The sequence below is a fragment of the Dendrobates tinctorius genome, unplaced genomic scaffold (assembly GCF_039654945.1).
Source record: "Dendrobates tinctorius isolate UK_male_01 unplaced genomic scaffold, ASM3965494v1 ptg000121l, whole genome shotgun sequence".
Lineage (NCBI taxonomy): Eukaryota > Metazoa > Chordata > Amphibia > Anura > Dendrobatidae > Dendrobates > Dendrobates tinctorius.
Window position 1 is genome coordinate 1853969 of NW_027361789.1, and position 21172 is coordinate 1875140.

Sequence of the window (21172 nt, forward strand, 5' to 3'; positions counted from 1 at the left end):
GGGCTCAGTTTCACACAAGGGAACTTCAGTGGTGTGTGTTACAAAACGATCTGAGGCTTCAGGGGCAGTTAGAGCAAAAGCTCACCATCCCGGACCCTGTACTCCAGTCACTCAGGTTGTGGTTACAGATAGAGTCCTCTCCAAGGGGAGTACCCTGGACATATAAAGCCTCCAGAGTAGTCACGACAGATGCTAGCCCTTGGGGCTGGGGAGCCCATCTAGACACCCTATGGCTTCAAGATCCTTGGGCTCAGGACGAAAAAGATCTATCCTCAAACGAGTGGGAGCTGCTAGCCATCGAAAGGGCGCTGGAAGGTTTACTGACACACCTGACAGGACATCACGTGAAAGTACTATCAGACAATCGTACAGCAGTAGCATATGTGAACCATCAGGGGGGCACCCGTTCTCGGTCATTAATGAAAATAGCGGGAAGAATCCTGACTCTAGCGGAACGTCAGTTTCTCTCATTATCGGCCCTGCATATCCGAGGTGTGGACAACCTGAAGGCAGACTTTCTGAGCAGGAACCGGTTGAAGCAAGGTGAATGGTGCCTAAAAGAGTCCATTTTTCAACAGATTATGCTTATGTGGGGGAAACCCATAATAGATCTCTTCGCCTCAAAAACCAACAGAAAGGTTCAAAAGTTCTGCTCTCTAAGTCCAGCAGACATGCCACTGGCGGTAGACGCCTTCAGGATAAAATGGACATCAGGTCTCCTGTACGCCTTCCCTCCGATATGCCTCATTCCATTAGTCCTGAAGAAGATCAGGGAGGACCGAGCCAGAGTAATTATGATAGCTCCCTTTTGGCCAAAAAGGCCGTGGTTCTACTGGCTAAGAGTGATGTCAGTGACGGACCCATGGGTACTCCCAGAGGACCACGACCTCCTAACACAGGGTCCCTTCAATCACCCTCCGAACTCCAGGTTGCATTTGACAGCCTGGAATTTGAAAGGTCACTGTTAGAGAAAAAAGGGTTTTCACAAAGGTTAATTTCCACCCTAATCAGTAGCAGAAAGCCAGTGACTACAAAAATATACGGGAGAATATGGAGAAAATTTTTGTCCACCTCAGGCCCAATACGGGAGGGAGAAGTACCGGTGAGGGCAGTGCTAGAGTTTCTGCAAAGGGGTTTAGACTTGGGCTTAGCTGTCAGCACCCTCAAAGTACACGTTTCAGCCCTGGCAGCATTATTCAACTATGACCTAGCAAATGATAGATGGGTGGCCAGGTTTATCCGGGCCTGTACTATAGCTAACTCTGTCCCATCTCCTAAACCTCCTCCCTGGGATCTAAACTTAGTCCTATCATCTCTAACAGAAAGTCCATTTGAACCACTAGACGTGACATCAGATAAAGTGTTAACTTTAAAAACGGCCTTATTAGTGGCACTTACATCGGCACGTAGGGTGGGGGACTTACACGCACTGTCAGCAGACCCGCCATACACTCAGGTTATGGACGATAGAGTTGTCTTAAGATTAGACCCAGCATACCTCCCTAAGGTAGTGTCGAAATTCCACAGAGCTCAGGAAATAGTCTTGCCATCCTTTTGTCCTAACCCCGGTAACAAGGAGGAGAGGCTACATTGCTTAGATGTTAGGAGATGTATCCTACAATATTTAGAGATGACAAAACCCTGGAGGAAACAGAGGGCCCTGTTTGTTTCATATCGGGGGGCAAGGAAGGGCCTTAAAGCCTCTAAGCAAACTATAGCTAGATGGGTGAGAGAGGCCATCATACTAGCATATAGTAGTGCAGGCAGGGCTGTTCCAGAGGGCCTAAAAGCCCATTCCACGAGGGCCATGGCAACGTCCTGGGCGGAGAGAGCGGACGCCTCCATCGACCAAATCTGTAAGGCGGCCACTTGGTCCTCTCCATCTACCTTTTTCAGACATTACAGATTAGACCTATCTGCTACCTCTGATCTCACATTTGGGAGAAGAGTGTTACAAGCAGTGATCCCCCCCCTAAAGAGAATACAAATCTCTGTAACTCTCTCGTGGTGCCGTCATGTAGAATGGAAAAACACGGGTATTACATTCCTGGTAATGTGTTTTTTCATGAGACATGACGGCACCCTTATATTCCCGCCCTATTGATCACGTCATTAGTTGGGTGCATTATTAGTATTATACACTCCCTTGGTGTCGGAAATTTAGCAGTGTTAAAGTTGTATTATTTATGTGTACACTAACCTGCGGAGTTCCTCTCGTGCTCTGTAAAACAACTGATGAGAGAGGAGCCGCCCCTTTTATCTTGAAGGTTTCCTGTCCTCGCTGGGCGGATCCCCTCTCTCGTGGTGCCGTCATGTCTCATGAAAAAACACATTACCAGGTATGTAATACCCGTGTTTTTTTTTTCTGATGTGGGCCATGCATACAAGGATGGGGATGAGGGGGCCATGTATACCAGGATGTGGATGAGGGGGCCATGTATATCTGGATTGGGGACATCTATATCAGGATGAGGGATATTAGTACAGAATTGACCACATTTTTTGCTTCAATTTTTTTCTATTTTCCTCCTCTAAAACCTTGGTGCGACTTATAGTCTGAAAAATGCGTAAATGTCGTATTTCTATAATCGTAATTACCCGAAGATTAAAGCAACCTCATCACTTTTACCACACAGTAAATGGCATTACACCCCCTTTCCTTAAAAAAGAAAAAAACAAGCAAGCAAACAAACAAAAATCTAGTTTTTGTTCATTCTGCCTTGTCTCACAAAAATTGTAATAGAAAGCAAACAAATATTACGTACCAATAAAAACTTCAATATTATAGCTCTTAAAATATTGCGATGGAAAAACTTGTTTTTGTAAAAAAAATTAGTATGTGACAGCAGTCAAGCACAATAAAATCAATATAAATATGGTATCACACAGACCTGAAGAATAAATTTACCTAATCGCTTATAACGCACGAGGGGCGGTGTAAAAAGTAGATAAATCAAATTCTTCACCTGCTGTTGATTTGTTCATTCTGCCTCCCAAACATCACAGTAAGGCTCCAGTTCACATTTATCCGGGGCTCTACACTGAGCGCTTACATCAGGGTTTCTGAGTAAATTTCTGAAATACTTTATTCATTAGGAACCCCCGGTGGAAGATTCCCTATGATGAGGCAGATGGATTCTCTGTGGACACCGTCTGACCTATGATCCTTCGGTGTCCGTCTTTTTATGCGTGCATAAAAGCGTGGTCCGGCACAGTTTTGTGCACCTTCTTAAAGCCGGATACAATTTTTTTTCATTCCACATTGTTTTATTTCCTTTGATTTACCTAAATAGTTACGGTAATTTACTTCCTGAATGTGGTTTTGTGCACCTTGTGGGATGCACGTATTAGAATGGTAAGAGAATAAACCGTAGCACTACTGTGAAGGTGCTCAAGTAGGTTCCCAAGCCAGTAAGATAGTAGTAAGAAACTTGGCACTCAACTTATGATAAGGAAATCCAGATTTGTTTTATTTAGGCAGTCACAAAAACAGAGGACGTTTCGGTCCCAGTTGGACCTTCATCAGCCTGACAATAATATATACAAAAATTAAACAAATCTTTAGAACCAGAGCGCAAAATCCATCAAGGCTAAGAAGGAAAAACAATGGAAAAAATGCCATTATGATATATAGTGAGATAAGAAGGTCTTTTAGCATAAAATTGGGAAGATAAGCGAATAAGAAGGAATGAGGGAGATGGGTTCAGGTACCTACCCGACTGCTGTAGGCATCAGTAAGTATAGCTACAGGGCTATATGTGCCTGTAGGTGAAGATGGCGTAGCAGCAACCGTAATTGGAGTTTAGTCCTGCAAGTGATGAGTAAATATGAATGAAAAATTAGGCTGTTGAATAGTGGTAGTGTCCCTTTAAACATAAATATAGGAGCATACCTGCAATTATGAGAAGGGGTGTATAGGTCAAAGCTGACCAAAAGCAGTGATTTGAAAAGTTGCAGAAAAAAAAAAAAAGGGTTTCCATTAGTATGTATGAAGGCAGATATGGGGGATTGTCTAGGCAAACACTATATATTTATTAGTCGTCCCCATCAGATATATATTGCAGCTAGAAAGTAAGGTAGAGTATATCAAATATAAAACAAAGGGAGCCACCTGGGTAACCGAGGTTAGTAATGAAAGCTCATTACAGTCAGTGGTGGCAGCAACGCTGAGTGTAAGGGCCCCGTCACACATAGCGACTCACCAGCGTATACCGACAACGATATGAACTTGTCAGGATCGCTGGTGTGTCGCTACATGATCGCTGGTGAGCTGCCAAACAGGCAGATCTCAACAGCGATCAAGACATCGACGACGCGGGTAACAAGCAACGTACGTCGCTTAGTTACCCGCAGTATACGTTAGATACCAGCGCACTGGTGCAGGGAGCTGGTAACCAAGGTATACATCGGGTTTCTAAGCGCCGCGCGGCGCTTAGAAACACGCTGTTTTCCTTGGTTACCAGCGCGCTGGTATCTAACATACACATTGGGTTTCTAAGCGGCGCTTAGAAACGCGATGTTTACCTTGGTTACCAGCTCCAGCTCGCTGGTCTCCCGCCTGCCACATGCAGCGATGCGTGCTGGCCAGCGAGATACCAAAGATCAAAAAAATGTCCAGGCCATTCGAGAACGATCAGCGATACCCGGCAGGGGGGCCGGTCGCTGGTAAGTATCACACACAGCGATATCGCTGGTGAGATCGCTGTTGCGTCACAAAACTTGTGACTCAGCAGTGATCTCGCTGTGTGACGGGGGCTTTAGAGACACATGTGAGTCGGCGCGCTGTGTCTGATAAGGATGATACAAGAAGCCCAAATTCATGAGTAACGATGGTTAGTGGTGGTAGCACATTAGTGCCACTGGTGGCAGCAGCGCTGAGTGTCAGAGACACATCTGAGGCAGCGTGCTATGTCGATTAAGGACAATACAGAAAGCCCCAACAGGGATTACTTACCAGGCGCTGTGCTTAGCCTCTCCTACACTGACCCGGAATCCACCGCAGATGTGGAGGACGTGCCGGGCTGAGAGGAAATAGGGGAAGGGCGGGACTTGAGAGCGCGCTGACAGAAAGTGGGGCGAGTGGAAGTGATGTATGCGTTCCACCGCCATCTTTGTTTGCGTTCCACTGCGGTGTACAGGACTATTGTAATGTAGTAAGAGAACATTATAGCGGACCTTATGAAAAACATGTACACTATATGCAATAAACAATTAATCTTGACTGTGAGAGGAAAGCAAAGAGGATGCAAACACTCGCATGGTGCAATTTTTTTATTTTTATATTCTCTATGGAACATAAGTGGTGTGCAGCCAAATAGGGGGAAAGTAGAAGCGGAAAATAACAAAAGGAGGAGAATCCAGGGGAAGTGGATCAGGTGGTGACATTTCTGTATAATTGGCTCTGTAATAAAAGGAATACAGAGTTAATGGACATAAAAACCAACAACATGACAATAATGTCCTAATTACAACAGACATTCTCATAAATGTATAAAACAATACAACAATGAGCTTATTAAAGATATCCATGTACCAGAGGCATCAGAGTTGGTTCTAAGGGGTCATGCAGGGTACAAAAGACATTATATAAAGGAGAGGAGATCATACTCCCTGTTGAGGCCCTTAGGTGAAAGCGTTTGGAGTTTGTGTATCCAAAAAGCTTCTCCCTTTTTTAGGGTTCACCCCCTTATCTAGGTATGGGAATATGCTCGATAATTTGAAATTTGAGTTGGGAAATCTGGTGGCCCGTGGTGATGAAATGGTGCGGAATAGGTAGGAGCAGGTTTTTGCGTCTAATAGTGGATTTGTGTTTGGATATCCTATCTTTAATAGCTTGTGTCGTCTCCCCGACATATAGTAGTCCGCAGGGGCATTTGATCAGATTGACAACAAATGAAGTGTTGCACGTAGAGTAACATTTGATGTTATACTGTTTGCCAGAGTGTGGATGATGAAATGTATTGCCCCTCATTACATTGTTGCAATGTAGACAGGGAAACGTGCCTGTCCTGGGGTTCTGTAGGAATCTGAGTGTGATTCTGACCAGTATAAAAACTATCTGGATTTCCTTATCATAAGTTGAGTGCCAAGTTTCTTAGTTCTTATTAGAATGGTGTCACGTTTGGATATTTTCTGTCACATAGTAGACATAAGGAAAATGTTATTTATCAGCTGTTTTAAGGGCATAAAAATTAAAAGTTTGAAATTTGCGAAATTGTGTAATTTATTACTCTGTCGCCTCATTGGGGGACACAGAACCATGGGTGTTATGCTGCTGTCCACTAGGAGGCGACACTATGCATAATCTGAAAAAGATTAACTTTGGCTCCTCCTCTGCAGTATACACCCCTGGATGGCGTCAGCCTTCTCCAGTTTTTGCTTAGTGTCGCATAGGAGTTACACCTAAAGATTTTTTTTTTTTCCCCAACGGATTACAGATGAAGAAAAGTGGGTCTCATGCGAGACTCCCGGCATGGCTCCTTCCTCGGTCCCCTATTATGGGGTGCCCGGTTGAAGTTGAGATGGATATTCCCCATGTCACTCCTTCCCCAGTCCCTCGGGTACTGGTTCGAAGTCGAGACCCCACTCCTTCCCTAATTCCTTTGGGTTCTGGGTTGAGGTCGAGGATGAAGACCCCTGATGGTGACAAAAGCACCCTCCCTAATCCCCCTCTGGGGGCATTAGGTTGAGACGCCTCAGGTAGGGTCTGAACAAGGCAGCATTCTGCAGCTCCGGAAGCCAGGGACCCCAGCCCGCTGCGGGCTCCTGTTGGGGCCGGGGGAGAGTGCAGGCAGGCATGGCACATGCAGACACAGGGCTCCCTGCGTCCCTGTCTCTGCGGCAGCACCAGCTCCATAGCGCCTCAGGGGGACCCCTCACAGGGCCCCGTTCCAGCTTCTAGCCCCACCGCTAGTTGGGGGGGTCTGGTTTAGATCCGACCCCCTCCCGGACATCCGCGCCGGCCTGGAGCCCTTCTGGGCATCAGACTTCTAATTTAGACCGTGGCTTCGGCCTAGCTGAAGCCGCCGCCTCCTCCCTGCCCCCCGGCCCGCCCCCGGATGACAAATATGACACTCCACAGTGTCATAGAAGGGGCGGATCGAGACAGAAAGGGTGCGTTTTTACTTGGCACTGTGCGCTCTTTTCAGCTCTCCGCCCCCTTCTCCCTCCTCGTCCTCTCGGCGGCCATTTTTGCTGCAGCAGAAGGCATCTGTGACATCAGCAGCAACGTCAGCCAGTCTCCGGGTGGTACAGGACTGTAAATCGTCGGTGCTGGACCTAGGGGCACACTGGTGGGGTAAGATCACAGCTGGGTTTTCTTTACTCAGCTATGAATCCATATTACCTATAAGGCTCTCCTATAGGATTCCTCTGCGTAGCCACCCCTGTGGGCCCCTCTGCATAGCCAGCCCTTCTGCACTCTGTGCACTATGCCGGGCTCAAGGAAGAAAATCAGGCAGGACTGTGTTTATGCATTCTGCACAGCCTGCAAAATCACCCCAGTGGCAGCACGTACCCGCACTGCCGGGATTGTATCCAAAATACTGGGTCAGAACCCCAAGAGGCCCCTACCAATGCTTCAGCATCTGCTACCACGCCGGAATGGGCTACTCAGATGTCGCAGTCTATGACGCAGTCCATAGACAACTAAACCTCCACACTACTCCAGGCACTGCAGGGTCATGTCTCAGCTATGAGCGTTACCCAGCAAAGGGACAGCTCGACTCAGGGACATGCCGCTTCCGACACTCACAGACGTAAGCGGACCAACAGGTCGCGTTCATCTGCGTCATCCTATAGCACACAGTCATCCCCCTCTAGGGACAGACACCGTGGTTCCAGGTCACCTAGACCTTCCCCTAACAGACAGACAGCGCAGATCTCCACAGAGATCACCGACCACAGAAGTCCTCCGCCCCAGTTCGCTCACCAGGGAACGCCTTAGCGATACGCAGGATTCGGAAGGCATCTGTGACTTCGACTCAGACAACGAAACGGAGAGGTCTCTGGTCCCTGGCCCCCTAGCAATACAGCGCTAGTTGAGGACATAATTTCTTCCATTCATCAGGTGCTGGACATTTCTGACCCACCCCCGGAAGCCACAGAACCCAAGATTTGCTTTGAAGGTGTTCTGAAACCACCTAAGGTCTTCTCTAATCATCTGGAATTTCAGGCGATTCTTACTAAGCAGTTTTCGCAGCCTGAGAAGAAATTCACCAATCGCAAATATTTGGAGGCAAGGTACCCCTTCCCACAGAAGGACACCAAGGAATGGACAGATCCACCCGAAGTGGACCCCCCAGTCTCTAGGCTAGCAGCACAGACCCTCCTCTCACTGCCAGATAGCTCAACCCTCAGGGACGCAGCAGACTGGCAGGTAGAACGCATGGCTCGTTCTATCTTCGAAGCGGCAGGAGCCTCTCTGGCTCCCGCGTTCGCTTCAGTCTGGGCGGCCAAGGCCATTCTGGCTTGGGCCAAACAATTGCAGGCTGGCCTCCAAGCTTCAAATCCTGAGCTGTCGGACCAAGCGGTTCAAATAGCAGTGGTAGCAGATTACATGCTTCATGCAGCTCTGGATTCCGCAAGAGGTGTTGCGGGAATAGCATCAAATGCCATCACGATCCGGCGTATCCTCTGGCTGTGGAAGTGGAAAGCAGACGTGGCCTTAAAAAAGTCCCTCACGCATCTCCCGTACCTCAGTGGGCGGCTTTTTGGTGAAAAGTTGGACACAATGATATCCAACGCCACAGGGGGTAAGGGTACCTCTCTCCCTCAACTAAAGCCTAAACGCGCATTCAAAAGGCATAACCAAACTCGATTCCGATCCTTTCTTAATTCTTCGGGCTGGTCTGTCTTGCGTCCAGCACAAAACCGTAACCGCTCTCCGCGCAGGGACAACTCACGGGTGGCGCAGATGCCGGACAGGATCTGGCAGTCGAAAGCGGGCCAGGCGAAGCCCAAAGGAGGAAAACCTCAGACTTTCTCCTCTTCATGACTCACGAATTCCCGAAGACACCCCACCCGTAGGCGGACGACTTCTACTCTTCAGCAAGTCTGGCTGCCTATTACAGAAGACAGGTGGGTCAAGGAAATAGTGTCTTCCGGATACAAGTCTCAAGATACTGAGTCGCCTGGGCTGGCTAGTCAACTTGCAAAAGTCATCAACTGCCCCGAGTCAGTCTCTGACATTCCTGGGGATGCTATTCGACACCTCCAGGGGTCTGGTGCTCCTTCACAGGGACAAGGCACTGGCTCTCCGTCTTGGAGTTCGCATACTCCTCCGCAATCCCCCCCGATCTCTCCGGTTTGCCATGAGAGTCCTTGGCAGGATGGCAGCAGCAATGGAGGCGGTACCATTTGCCCAGTTCCACCTCAGGCCTCTTCAACTAGCCATCCTCAAGTCCTGAGACAGGAATCCTTTCTCCCTCGACAGGGAGTTCCGGCTAACATCGGCAACCAGGAGGTCCCTGCACTGGTGGCTGAAGCCAACCTCGCTTGCAACGGGAAAATCTTTCCTCTCAGGTCAATGGAAGGTCCTGACCACCGACGCAAGCCTGACAGGTTGGGGTGCGGTGCACCTACATCACAGAGCACAGGGCAAGTGGTCACCAGTGGAAGCGAGCATGCCCATCAACATCCTGGAAATTCGGGCCATCTTCCTGGCATTGAGAGCCTTTCGTCACTTACTGGCAGCCTCTCATATCAGAGTACAGTCGGACAATGCCACGGCGGTGGCATATGTGAACCACCAAGGCGGGACCCGCAGTACTCGGGCTATGAGAGAGGTGGCACATATCCTCCACTGGGCGGAAGACACGAGGTCGGTACTCTCTGCGGTCCACATTCCGGGTGTGGACAACTGGGAAGCAGACTTTCTCAGCAGACAAGGAATGGACTCGGGGGAGTGGTCCCTCCATCCCGAAATTTTTTGCCAGATCTGCCATCGCTGGGGGGACCCCGGACGTCGACCTTAATGGCATTCCATCTCAAAGCCAAGGTCTCTATTTTCATGGCCAGGACATGCGATCCGTGGTTGCTCGGAGCAGATGCCCTGGTTCAGGACTGGACCCAGTTCCAGCTTCTGTACATTTTTCCACCTCTCCCCCTGATATCCAGAGTTGTGAGGAAGATCAAACAAGAGGGAGTTCCAGCCATCCTGATCGCACCGGACTGGCCCAGAAGTACATGGTACGCCGACATCGTGCAACTTACAGCAGACTCCCCCTGGCGTCTCCCCGACCGTCCCGATCTTTTGTCACAAGACCCGTTCTACCACCAGAACTCAGGGGCTCTCAATTTGACGGCGTGGCCCTTGAGACCTGGGTTCTAACCAAGGCAGGGCTCTCACCGGAAGTCATTAGAACCATGATCAGGGCACGGAAGCCAGCCTCCGCCAAGATCTATTACCGTACCTGGAGAGCTTTCTTTACTTGGTGCGAATCTCGCGGCCAGATCCCACTCCCTTATTCCCTCCCAGAGGTACTTGGCTTTCTCCAATCGGGCCTGGACGCCAGGCTATCCCTGGGCTCCCTTAAGAGCCAGGTGTCAGCGCTCTCAGTGCTTTTTCAAAGACGCATTGCTAACAAGCCGCAATTAAGGACTTTTCTCCAGGGGGTTTCCCGATTGGTTCCCCCCTACAGACGTCCACTGGAAACGTGGGACCACAACCTGATCCTGACAGCATTGCAGGCACCACCTTTCGAACCCCTTAAGGAAGTCACACTCCGCCTTCTATCCCAGAAGGTGGTCTTTCTGGTGGCAATCACCTCGCTACGCAGGGTGTCTGAGCTGTCAGCACTCTCCTGCAGACGGCCCTTCCTGGCTTTTCACCAGGACAAGGTGGTTCTCCGTACAGTCCCGTCCTTCCTTCCGAAGGTTGTGTCCAACTTCCACCTCAATGAGGAAATTTCACTGCCATCCCTTTGCCCGGTTCCTGTTCATAGAGTGGAGAAGGTTCTGCATACGCTTGACCTCGTCAGGGCATTGCGTATATGTGTCTAGGACTGCACTCTTCCGGAGGTCTGATTCCCTTTTCCTTCTTCCGGAAGGTGTTCGCAAAGGTCTGCTGTCCGGCCAGTATCACGGTACACTACGCGGGTGGTAGGGGCCTCCTGGGCCATTTGGCACCAGGCTTCGGCACAACAAGTGTGCAAGGCAGCCACTTGGACTAGCCTACACACGTTTACAAAACACTACAAAGTTCATACCCAGTCCTCAGCAGACGCGAGCCTGGGTAGACTGGTTCTGCAGGCGACAGTGCCCCTAGTTTAGGGACCTGTCAGCACAATATTCGTCCATTGCTTCCCACCCAGGGACTGCTTTGGTACGTCCCATGGTTCTGTGTCCCCCAATGAGGCGACAGAGTAAAGGAGATTTTTGTGTACTCACCGTAAAATCTTTCTCTTAGCCTCTAATTGGGGGACACAGCTCCCACCCTGTTGCCCTTATGGTCCATTGTTACGGTTCAGTTCTCATATTGTTCTTGAGCTCGGGCATAGTAGCCTTCTTACAGGCATGGTTATGTTGTTTCTGTTATGTTCCTCCTAATGCTTTTGCACAAAACTGGAGAAGGCTGACGCCGTCCAGATGTGTATACTGCAGAGGAGGAGCCAAAGTTAATCTTTTTCAGATTATGCCTAGTGCTGCCTCCTAGTGGACAGCAGCATAACACCCATGGTTCTGTGTCCCCCAATTAGAGGCTAAGAGATTTTACGGTGAGTACACAAAAATCTCCTTTTTTTTTTGTCAAATTTTTGATGAATTTATAAATGCAAATGAATAAATGCAATATTAATTTCAGACTCCGTTGGATATGTTAAAGCGTTCTGGAATTATTACCTCATAAATAAAGCATGTCAGACTTTAAAAGTGAGGCTCTGTCATTAATGTACAATATGACTCAGTCCTTAACCCCTTCATGACATGCACCGCACATGTACTGTGCATGTCCGGTCTCCCCCTGTGATGTGGGCTTCAGTACTGAGCCCACATCTTTTCAGGCAGATGTCAGCTGATTTCAACAGTTGACCTGTGCCCCTATCAGCCGCTGGTGGAAACACGATCGCGCCGGAAGTGGGTCACTAATCACACCCATCGGCGCTTGTCACATGACCGATGGGTTGGCATAACAACCTTTTGGTTGTTATTGCCGTATTGCATTGAGCGCCGCCCAGCGGTCAGTGATCATAGCAAGTGAGCATTTCTGCTACACAGAGCAAGGCTGCAGCGATCGGATGATCGCAGCTTCTAGTCTCCCATGGAGACTATTGAAACAACTGTAAAGTAAAGAAAAAAGTTTTTAAAAATAAAAAATGCAAAAAGTTTAAATCACCCCCCCATTCACTCCCATTCAAAATTAAACATTATTTTTAAAAAGTAAATCTATTTGGTAGCCGCTGTGTTCAGAACCGCCCAATCTATCAATATATAAAAATGATTAATCCGATCAGTAAATGGCATAACGAGAAAAAAAGTAAAAACGCCAGAATTAAGTTTTTTTTTTTTTTGTTTTTTTTTTGGGTCGCCGCAACATTGCATTTTTGCAATAATGGGCGCTCCAAAACATCGTATCTATACCAACATGGTATGAATAAAAACGTCAGCTTGGCTTGCAAAAGATAAGCCCTCACCTGGCCGCAGTTCCTGAACAATGGAGTCACAACAGGAAAATGATGGAATTTTTTTTTTTTAATTTTTTTTTTTTCTTTTTCTCCGCTTAAATAAAAAAAAAAAGAATCTAGACATGTTTGGTATCTACAAACTTCTAATGACCTGGAGAATCATAATGGCAGGTCAGTTTTAGCATTTCGTAAACATGGTAAAAAAAAGAAAAAAAGTGAGTGTGGAATTTCACTTTTCTTGCAATTTCACCACACTTAGAATTTTCTTTCCTGTTTTCCAGTACACTATATGGTAAAACCAATGGTGTCGTTAAAAAGTACAACTCGTCCTGCAAAAAACAAGCCCTCACATGGCCATATTGACATAAAAATAAAACAAGTTAAGGCACTGGGAAGATCAAAAAAAGGAAAATGGCCGGAGGGTGAGGGGGTCAAGGGGTTAAATGAATTCCACATTTTTTTTAGGTGAAGATGTGACCGTAAAAGACATACTGAATAACCAATATAATAAACCTACCACTGTGACCAAACGGAGTGCTAGCTACAGCAGAAACTGTGGATCTGCACCCCACTTCTCAAGGAACACACAATAATATTTAGACTTCTGTTGACTGAATGTGCCTGTAAGAAGTTGTGTAGAGCACCAGAGCCTCATCCACCCGTAGAGTCCAACTGGACTGGATACACAAATATCCCAGAGGTGCTAGATGACTTCATCCATTACTGCTGCTGCAATAGTCAAAGTGGCTGACCTGTCTTATTTACATCCCAATGATTCTACCCCCCAAATCCGGGGCCTGATGGTTGCAGCATCCTGTGGTATTCTGATGAAATAAAGAGAGAATCAGTGTTCAGGCACACAAATCCTAGCACTGCAGAGTGGGGGATAATCCTGTTTGGAGAAAGCGTGGTCCAGCCTGGAGTGCGGCTGTCGTTCACGTAGCAGTTCGAAGTCATCAGAGCCTCTTGTGGCCAGAACACGGTATTGCTCCTACGTGTTTTGAAATTTTGCAGCTTTTTGTGTCCCTGAGCTGCAGACAGGTCTGTCACGTTATTTCTGATTCCATCCATAAATTCCAGCCAGTCATTTAGCACAGTCTATTCACACAGTATCTAGTGGTAGTGGATATTTGTGTCCAGTCCAGCTGGGCGCTATGGGTGGATGAGGCAGCACCATGGAATCAATGGTGCTATAAAAATAAATAATATTGAGGCCCCTGTGGTCTAAATTTGTTCAGTAGTCAGTGGCACATATTCTCAATGTGTTTTCAGCGCATATATGGCTAAATATTTTAGCCCAATTATTATTAGGCTGGTGTTTCATATACCAGTCTTAAAGATGGGCACGATGTAGTAAGTTGTGCCTAATTAATTAAGAGGGGCACGCCACTTAATGAATGAGGCGCATCATATCACTGGCTTGTGCCCCGCCAGAAATCTTCCTCCAGTCAGATTGCATTTCTGGTGTAAGTTACTCTACCATGGGGGCGAACCTTTTTGAAGAATTTGTCGGGCAGGCATTGCAATTCCCTATTCTGCTTGCCATCCGCCTAACTTAGTTGGATTTGGCCTGGACTGTTAAAAATAAATAAAATTAAAAAGATGCAAACTTTTTGCGCAATTTTTCAATGTTTTTTTTACACCAGAATTCTGGTGAAAACGCTGAATCTGGGTCTTTCTAGATTAAGATGTTCTTATATACTTAATAGAGACGATATCATTGACCATTAGAATTGTTTGTAGCTGTTCTAATCTCTGTTGGTGTGATGGTTCTAATAGGATATTGAAGCCAAGAAAGAGGCGCAGAAAGAGAAAGAAATAGATGAGCAGGAAGCGAACGTGTCCTCGATGCATAGGAGCAGCACTCCGCTGGACAAAGACTTGATAAACGCGGGGATCTATGAGTCTGCAGGAAAGCAAACCTTACCGCTAGTGCAGCTCATACAGCAGTTACTTAGGTAAGGAGTTTAGCATTCTTTTGATGTCTGTCCCATATTTGACCAGTCAATTGGATAATTACTTGATATACCAAAAATATCGTTTCTGAAGGATAGGCCATGTAAGGGTTTTTACTTTTTCGGAAAACCCTGATCATCCAGCTGTATCTGTCCTTAACTAACTATCCCCAGGTCCTGCGCAGAGTCTTCGCCACTGCTCCCCATGTTTGTTATTGTCTACGGTGCTGACGTCACATCGACAGCGTGGCAGTGACAAACTGCAGCCAGGGAACAGGGATTATCGGATACTAGAAAACCCCCTGAAAATCAAAATGATGAGACCTCCACTGTTCAGCAGTATTAGGTGAAGGTTTTATCACCTTGTGATTATCGTTTTCCGGGCTACTGTAGCGTGTGCTTCCTGATCCGGCTCCGCCCCCTTCTGGGATGAGCAGCATACTGTCTATAGAGTTCCTAGTGTGGGCGGGATTAGCTTTCTCAGCTCTGATGCATTGCGAAATCTAAAAACTGTCACAACGGCTGCACCCATTAAACAAAGTGATACATTGGTGGATTCAGTGTATTCTTTGCCTACATAGTGCTACACTTAGATGAACTAGTAACAACCTGACATTCCCTTTAAAATCCATTATGATGGATAGTATTCCGGTTCCTCATATTTGTACAAATTTGGCCTCCAAATGTAGAGTTGGTCCTGGACATGCTGGAAATCAGTCCAGTAACTTATAATGTTGATCACAAGTTTGCTACTTATTTTTTTGTCTGAAGTTTTCTTTTGTGTGCATCTACTTTGTAATTGCCTTAAACCTTTTGTTTGATGTCTCCAGGAACATTGCATCTCAGACCATCGCGAAGCTTAAAGATACGGCACGACGCATCTCATCCAGTTTAGATCAGGAGCATTTCAGTAAGGAGCGGTCTGCATCCATGGATTTGTTACTCCGTTTTCAGAGATTACTGGTCAGCAAGCTTTATCCCGGCACTGTGGTGGATCTCTCTGCCAACACTCATGGTATATATAATGTACTATTTACTAATGCTAAATAAAGGTTATTTTTGAGCCATTTTGCTTATATTGTGTTTTTATCATTTAGCGCCTGATCTTTTAGGTGTTGGCTCATTATTGAAGAAATATACGGCTCTTTTGTGCACACACATTGGGGACATACTTCCTGTAGCCACCAACATTGCCGCCACCTCTCACAGGCACTTTGCAGAGGTTTCCCGCATTGTGGCAGGTGATCTGACAGGTAAACGTATTTGAGCTGCAAGTCCTTGACGGGAGGAATCCATTTACTCCTGATAGTAATTTTGAGCCTCCATTTTCCACCCACCAGGTGTTCTCCTTCCTGAGCTGGTTGTCTCGGCAGTACTGCTGCTTTGTAAGAATGCTTGGCTCATGCAGGAGGCTGGTGCCATACCTCTCCTTGCCAGTCTCCTGGAGCCATTAGATAGGTTTAACCACCTTGCTCCTGGCAGAGAGCGAGATGATAATGAAGATTTAGCCTGGCCTGGCATAATGAGTAAGTTGTGTTTTGCTCTTTGCATTGATCTTTCCATGTCTGCATTTGTACTCTTGTGAAGGTTATGTAGTTTTCTGTCTTAATGACAATATATATTTTTCTCTTTGTCCTTTTTGCATTATTTTAAAAGGCTCGTTTTTTAGTGGTCAGAGCTCTAGGAACAACGAAGAAGTCACACTAATACGTAAAGCAGATTTGGAGAATCACAACAAAGATGGAGGATTCTGGACTGTGATAGATGGAAAAGTCTACGACATCAAGGACTTTCAAGCTCAGTCCCTACATGCAAATACTATTCTTGGTATGATTTTCTCTTGCAAGTACATCTTCTGCTTTTGTTGATGGTTTTCTTTTTGCGCCCTCCCTTCTTCCCAGAGCCATAACTTTTTTTATTTTTCCATCAATATGGCCACGTGAGGGCTTATTTTTTGCGGGACACGTTGTACTGTTGAACAATATCATTGGTTTTACCATATCGTGTTAACAGAAAACAGAAAAAAAATTCCAGGTGCGGTGAAATTGCAAAAAAAAGTGCAATCCCACACTTATTTGTTTTGGCTTTTTTACTAGGTTTACTAATTGCTAAAACTGATCTGCCATTATGATTTTCCAGGTCATTATGAGTTCATAGATACCAAACATGTCTAGGTTCTTTTTAATCTAAGTGGTGAAAAAAAAAATTCCAAACTTTGCTTTAAAAAAAAATTGTGCCATTTTCCGATACCCGTAGCACCTCCACTCTTCGTGATCTCGGGTTGGGTGAGGGCTTATTTTTCGTGTGCCGTGCTGTTTTTAGTGATACCATTTTGATGCAGATACATTATTTTGATCGCCCGTTATTGCATTTTAATTCAATGTTGCTGCGACCAAAAAAAACATAATTCTGTCATTTTGATTTTTTTCCTCGGTACGCCATTTAGCGATCAGGTTAATTTTTTTTTTTACTGATCGGGCGATTCTGAAAGCGGAGATACCAAACATGTGGGTGTTTGATTTTATTTTTATTGTTTTATTTTGAATGGGGCGAAAGGGGGGTGATTTTAACTTTTAATATTTATTTCATTTTTTTTTTCATATTTATAAAAATGTTTGTTTTTTTAACTTTTGGCATGCTTCAATAGCCTCCATGGGAGACTAGAAGCTGCCACAACTTGATTGGCTTTGCTACATAGAGGCGATGCTCAGATTGCCTCTATGTAGCTGAATTGCAGACTTGCTATGAGCACTGAATACAGGGTGGCGCTCACAGCAATCTGGCATCAACAACCATAGAGGTCTCAAGGAGACCTCTGCTTGTCATGCCAGCACACCGGTGACACGCGATCACATGATACAGGTCACCGGTGTGTGCATTTACTGCCGTATGCGCTTGTTAAATGCTGCTGTCAGTTTGACAGCGGCATTTAGCTAGTTAATAGCCATGGGCGGACTGTGATTCCGCCCGCTGCTATTGCAGGTACATGTCAGCTGTTCAAAACAGCTGACATGTCCCGACTTTGAGGTGGGCTCACCGCCGAAGCCCACCTCAAAGCGGGGGATACGGACATCGGCATATAAGTACGTCCGATGTCAATAAGGGGTTAAAGATAATCTATCAGCAGGTTTTGTGCTATGTAATTTGACAGTACCATGATTTAGAGTCTGAGACTCTCATTCCAGCAAGATATCACTTAGGTTAGTGGGTGCAGCGGTTTTCTTTTCTGTTTTATCTCACTATAGCAGTGCTTAGAATGCTGAACCCTGTACAACCCAGCCCACACCACTGATTGGTAGCTCTCTGTGTAGTGGTAATCTCCTGATGACAAAACACTTCATTTTATTGAAACAGCAAAACACAGCCCAGTAGGAGGGACATCCCTGAAATCAATGTCTCTGCCCCTTAATTATGCTACTCTAAGGGTGCCGTTACACTAAACGATGCACCAGCGATCCTGACAACGATTCGAACTTTTCAGGATCTCTGGTGCCTCGCTACATGATCGCTGGTGGGCTGTCAAACAGGCAGACTCACCAGCGATCAGGATCAGCGAGGACGCTGGTATCCAAGGTAAATATCGGGTAACTAAGTGCGCGCGTCACTTAGTTACCCACTGTGTACCTTGGATACCAGCTCATAGCGTGAGCACGCAGGTATCCAAGGTACACAGCGGGTAACTAAGCGACGCACACGCTTAGTTACCCAATATTTACCTTGGATACCAGCTCCCAGCGTCTGCTTACAGCGCTGGGAGTTCGCTCATCGTTGGTCTCCCGCTGCCATTGGGAGACCAACGATAAAAAAAAATGGCGCAGGACATTAGAGCACGATCAGCGATACCCGGCAGGGGGGGCCGGTCGCTGATGCATGTCACACACACCAATATCGCTGGCGAGATCGCTGTTGTCACAAAATAAGCGATCTCGCTAGCAATCTCGTTGTGTGTGACAGGGGCCTTAGATTAAATAGCATTATCTTGCTGACCGTTTTACTTTAAGAATGAATGGGTCCAAATGGATTGCCTGTTGGTAAACATTGATAGTGATTAATACTCTGCATCAATTATTTCAAAATATTGTCTCATTATAAATATATAAAAAATGTAAGTTTTAATAAGGAAACTTGTAGCTTTATTCAGGGTATGTTCACACGTTGCATATTCTGCTGTGGAATTTTCCGCGCAGATTTTTCTAAATCCGTAGGTAAAATGACCTGTGTTTTACCTGCAAATTTAGTGCGGGTTTTATGCAGTTTTTGTGCAGATTTCCCTTGCGTTTTGACACCTGCGGATTCCTATAATAGAGCAGGTGTCAAAATGCAGCGGATCTGCACAAAAGAAGTGACATGCTGCAGTTTTGAACCCGCAGCATATCTGTGCGGAAAAAAAATGCAGCATGTGCACTGCGTTTTTTCATTTTGCCTTCACTTTAATGCTACTGTACACCGCAGCAGAAACTGCTGCAGATCCGCAGGGCCAAATCCGCTGCGGATCCGCAGCAAAATCCGCGACGTGTGCACATACCCTCATACTTCCCAAACTACTAGCAAAATTGATCAAAGCCTGGGACCCTAGGCAGAGAGCAGTCTAGTCTGATGCCACCCCCGCTGGCTTCTGCCAGTCTTGCTTTAAGGCCCCGTCACACACAGCGATCTCGCTAGCGAGATCGCTGATTTTGTGACGCCACAGCGATCTTGCCAGCGAGATCGCTGTGTGTGATGGGGATCAGCGACCGCCCCCCCTGTCGGGTATCTCTGATCATGCTTGATTGGCCTGGGCCGTTTTTTTATCGATGGTCTCCCACTGGCCAGCACGCATCGCTGTGTGTGGCATCGAGAAACCAGCGATCAGCGACACTGGTTTCTAATGTAAACATCGGGTATCCAGGAGCCGCGACTCTTGGCTACCCGATATTTACCTTGGAAACCGGCGTACACGCTGGTTTCCAAGGTAAACATTGGGTATCCAAGAGCCGTGGCTCCTGGATACCCGATGTTTGCATTAGAAACCAGCGTCGCTGGTCTTGATCGCTGGAGGGGCTGTCTTGTGACAGCTCACCAGCGATCAGCCTAACGATGTTCCAGCGATTCCATCATGTCGGATCGCCTTTAGGCGATTGACCGGTTTCTTCCATGTGTGTACATTGTAACTGGCTGGGGTCAGCGCTGGGCTATTCTAGTCTCTCTTTAGTCTTGAAATTGTTTTATCTGAAATGCTGTAGCGTTTCAGTGAAGAAACTAGTTGGACATGCTCTGATTCTTGCTTTCTGCAGTTTGGTCAGCATGAATCAAGTGACAAGTTACCTTTTAAAAAAAATAATGCTTTTATTGTTGAGAAAGTCATAGGGCCCTGTCACACATAACGACTCACCAGCGATCCCGACAGCGATATCAACGTGTCAGGATCGCTGGTGAGTCGCTACATGATCGCTGGTGAGCTGTCAAACAGACAGCTTCACCAGCGATCAGCACAGCGACTCCGAGCGCGTGGCATCGCTGTGTTCGTTAGTTACCAGCGCGCTGATGCAGGGAGCTGGTAACTAAGGTACACATCGGGTATCCAAGGGACGTGCGTCCCTTAGATACCCGATGTGTACGATAGTTACCAGCTCCCTGCATCAGCGCACTGGTAACTAACGTACACATCAGGTTTCTAAGGGACACACGTCCCTTGGATACCTGATGTGTACGTTAGTTACCAGCTGATCGCTGGTCTCCCGCCTGTCACACGCAGCGATGCGTGCTGGCCAGCGGGAGCCCAGCGACCAAAGAAACGTCCAGGGCTTTCCTAGAGCGATCAGCGATGCCGGCAGGGGGGCCAGTCGCTGATCACTGTCACACACAGCGATCTCGCTGGTAAGATCGCTGTTGTGTTACAAAACTTGTGACTCAGCAGCGATCTCGCTAGCGAGATCGCTATGTGTGACGGGGCCCTAAGACACCATACCTAGTATTGGTATACACATAATGTAGAATATATATTAGAATAAAGATAACATGTTAATCATACCTGTACAATGAAATGCATCCTAAAGAGGAATCAAAGTTAATTTCGATAGTCTTAAATAGTTGGCAGATCGTAGATTGCACATATTAAAATATATAATAATAATACAAAAATCCTATGTGGTAGGTCATAAAGACCTGAACGGGCTGCATCTTCTAGGTGTGAAAAGTTTATCGATAACCCACTAAATTCTTCCTGCCCTCTCCATAGCTCACTTTGCTGGTGAAGACCCTGTGGTGGCTTTGGAGGCTGCTCTTCAGTTTGATAACACCAGAGAATCCATGCACGCCTTCTGTGTGGGCCATTACATGGAGGTGAGCAAATAGACAAATGAAAAAATTTGTAATGAGGTTCTTCTAATTATGACTTATGCATTAATTATTTTCTTAGGCATTAACATCTCCCTGACTCTATGTAAACCTCTAAACTCTGTATCACAGCCATTTTATATGTAATCTGGTTTTTAGTTTAAAACCCTTTCAAGCATTTAAAGGGGGTTGTCCGGTATTATGATATACTGAAAGCTTATCAGCAGTGTTGGACCTTCACTGATCTGATATTGATGATCTATTCCAGGAGTGGGCAATTCA

At 46.5% G+C, this 21172-nt stretch overlaps 1 protein-coding gene across 9 annotated transcripts in view; it reads left to right on the plus strand.

Moving 5' to 3' along the window:
• Positions 1-21172, plus strand: part of HERC2 (HECT and RLD domain containing E3 ubiquitin protein ligase 2) — a 364746-nt gene that overhangs the window by 140633 nt on the left and 202941 nt on the right. For all 9 annotated transcript variants that reach the window (XM_073541474.1, XM_073541475.1, XM_073541476.1 and 6 more), the window contains 6 exons: positions 14400-14578; positions 15406-15590; positions 15673-15828; positions 15916-16101; positions 16232-16402; positions 20793-20896. In XM_073541474.1, the coding sequence (XP_073397575.1) occupies positions 14400-14578; positions 15406-15590; positions 15673-15828; positions 15916-16101; positions 16232-16402; positions 20793-20896 (981 nt within the window). The remainder of the gene's footprint in view (positions 1-14399; positions 14579-15405; positions 15591-15672; positions 15829-15915; positions 16102-16231; positions 16403-20792; positions 20897-21172) is intronic.